The sequence below is a fragment of the Condylura cristata genome, unplaced genomic scaffold (assembly GCF_000260355.1).
Source record: "Condylura cristata isolate star-nosed mole 26May11 unplaced genomic scaffold, ConCri1.0 scaffold00076, whole genome shotgun sequence".
NCBI classification, from domain to species: domain Eukaryota; kingdom Metazoa; phylum Chordata; class Mammalia; order Eulipotyphla; family Talpidae; genus Condylura; species Condylura cristata.
This window is the reverse complement of record NW_004567177.1, coordinates 384917-385825: the sequence shown is the minus strand read 5'-3', so window position 1 is coordinate 385825 and position 909 is coordinate 384917. Positions and strand designations below refer to the sequence as shown.

The following is a 909-nucleotide window of genomic DNA, read 5'->3' as shown; positions in this document are numbered from 1 at the left end:
GGGATTATCGCCTCGCCGTGGGGCTCGCAGACCGCCGCCCGGGCCGGACGCGGGAGACGCCGCCGCGGCCCGTTTGGGAATTAAGCCGAAGAGCCGGACGCCCGCGCGCTGCCCCCGCCGCAGCCCCCGCGAGGAGCCCGGACAAAACCAGGAAGCGGACGACCCTCACCTACGCCAGCATTCGGCGGAGGAGGAGGAGGAAAAGCGAAAGTTGCCGCTGCGGGGCCGAGGTCGCCTCCCGCGCAGCCCCGAGCCGCGGCCGCCCCCGAGGAAGGGCGGCCGGGGAGAGCCCGAGAGCGCCCGCGGCGGGAGCGGTGCCGAGCACCCGGCCTGGGGCTAGCGGGCGCGTCGCTTCCCACGCTCCTGGGGCGCCGTCACCCCCGCTGCATTCTCCGCTGTGTTGGGGAAAGAGACAAGCAGGAGCCGCAAAAGGGGCGCGCGTCCGGCCGTGCACCATGGGCCATAGGTGTGCCCTGGCCCTGGCTGTCGTCTCGGCCCTGCTCTGTCAGGTAAGGGGGGCGGGGTGCCGTCTGGGGCGCCCCAGGGCTGGGGCCGGCGCCCGCCCCTTGCCAGCAGCGGCCGCGAGCCCACGCCGCCGCCCTCCCCCGCAGGTGTGGGGCTCGGGGGTGTTCGAGCTGAAGCTGCAGGAGTTCGTCAACAAGAAGGGGCTGCTGGGGAACCGCAACTGCTGCCGCGGGGCCGCGGCGCCGCCGTGCGCCTGCCGGACGTTCTTCCGCGTCTGCCTCAAGCACTACCAGGCCAGCGTGTCCCCCGAGCCGCCCTGCACCTACGGCAGCGCCGTCACGCCCGTGCTGGGCGTCGGCTCCTTCAGCCTGCCGGACGGCGCGGCCGACCCCGCCTTCAGCAACCCCATCCGCTTCCCCTTCAGCTTCACCTGGCCGGTGAGCG

General features: G+C 74.4%; 2 protein-coding genes across 2 annotated transcripts in view; both read left to right on the top strand.

Moving 5' to 3' along the window:
- The window catches only part of LOC105854643 (basic salivary proline-rich protein 3-like), a 4392-nt gene extending 4052 nt beyond the window's left edge, over positions 1-340 (top strand). The window contains exon 4 of the mRNA XM_012734844.1: positions 31-340. Within this exon, the coding sequence (XP_012590298.1) occupies positions 31-340 (310 nt within the window). The remainder of the gene's footprint in view (positions 1-30) is intronic.
- Positions 341-455: 115 nt separating this feature from the next.
- Positions 456-909, top strand: part of DLL1 (delta-like 1 (Drosophila)) — a 6138-nt gene continuing 5684 nt past the window's right edge. Inside the window, exons 1-2 of the mRNA XM_012734843.1 lie at positions 456-509; positions 612-902. Coding sequence (XP_012590297.1) covers positions 456-509; positions 612-902 — 345 coding nt within the window. The remainder of the gene's footprint in view (positions 510-611; positions 903-909) is intronic.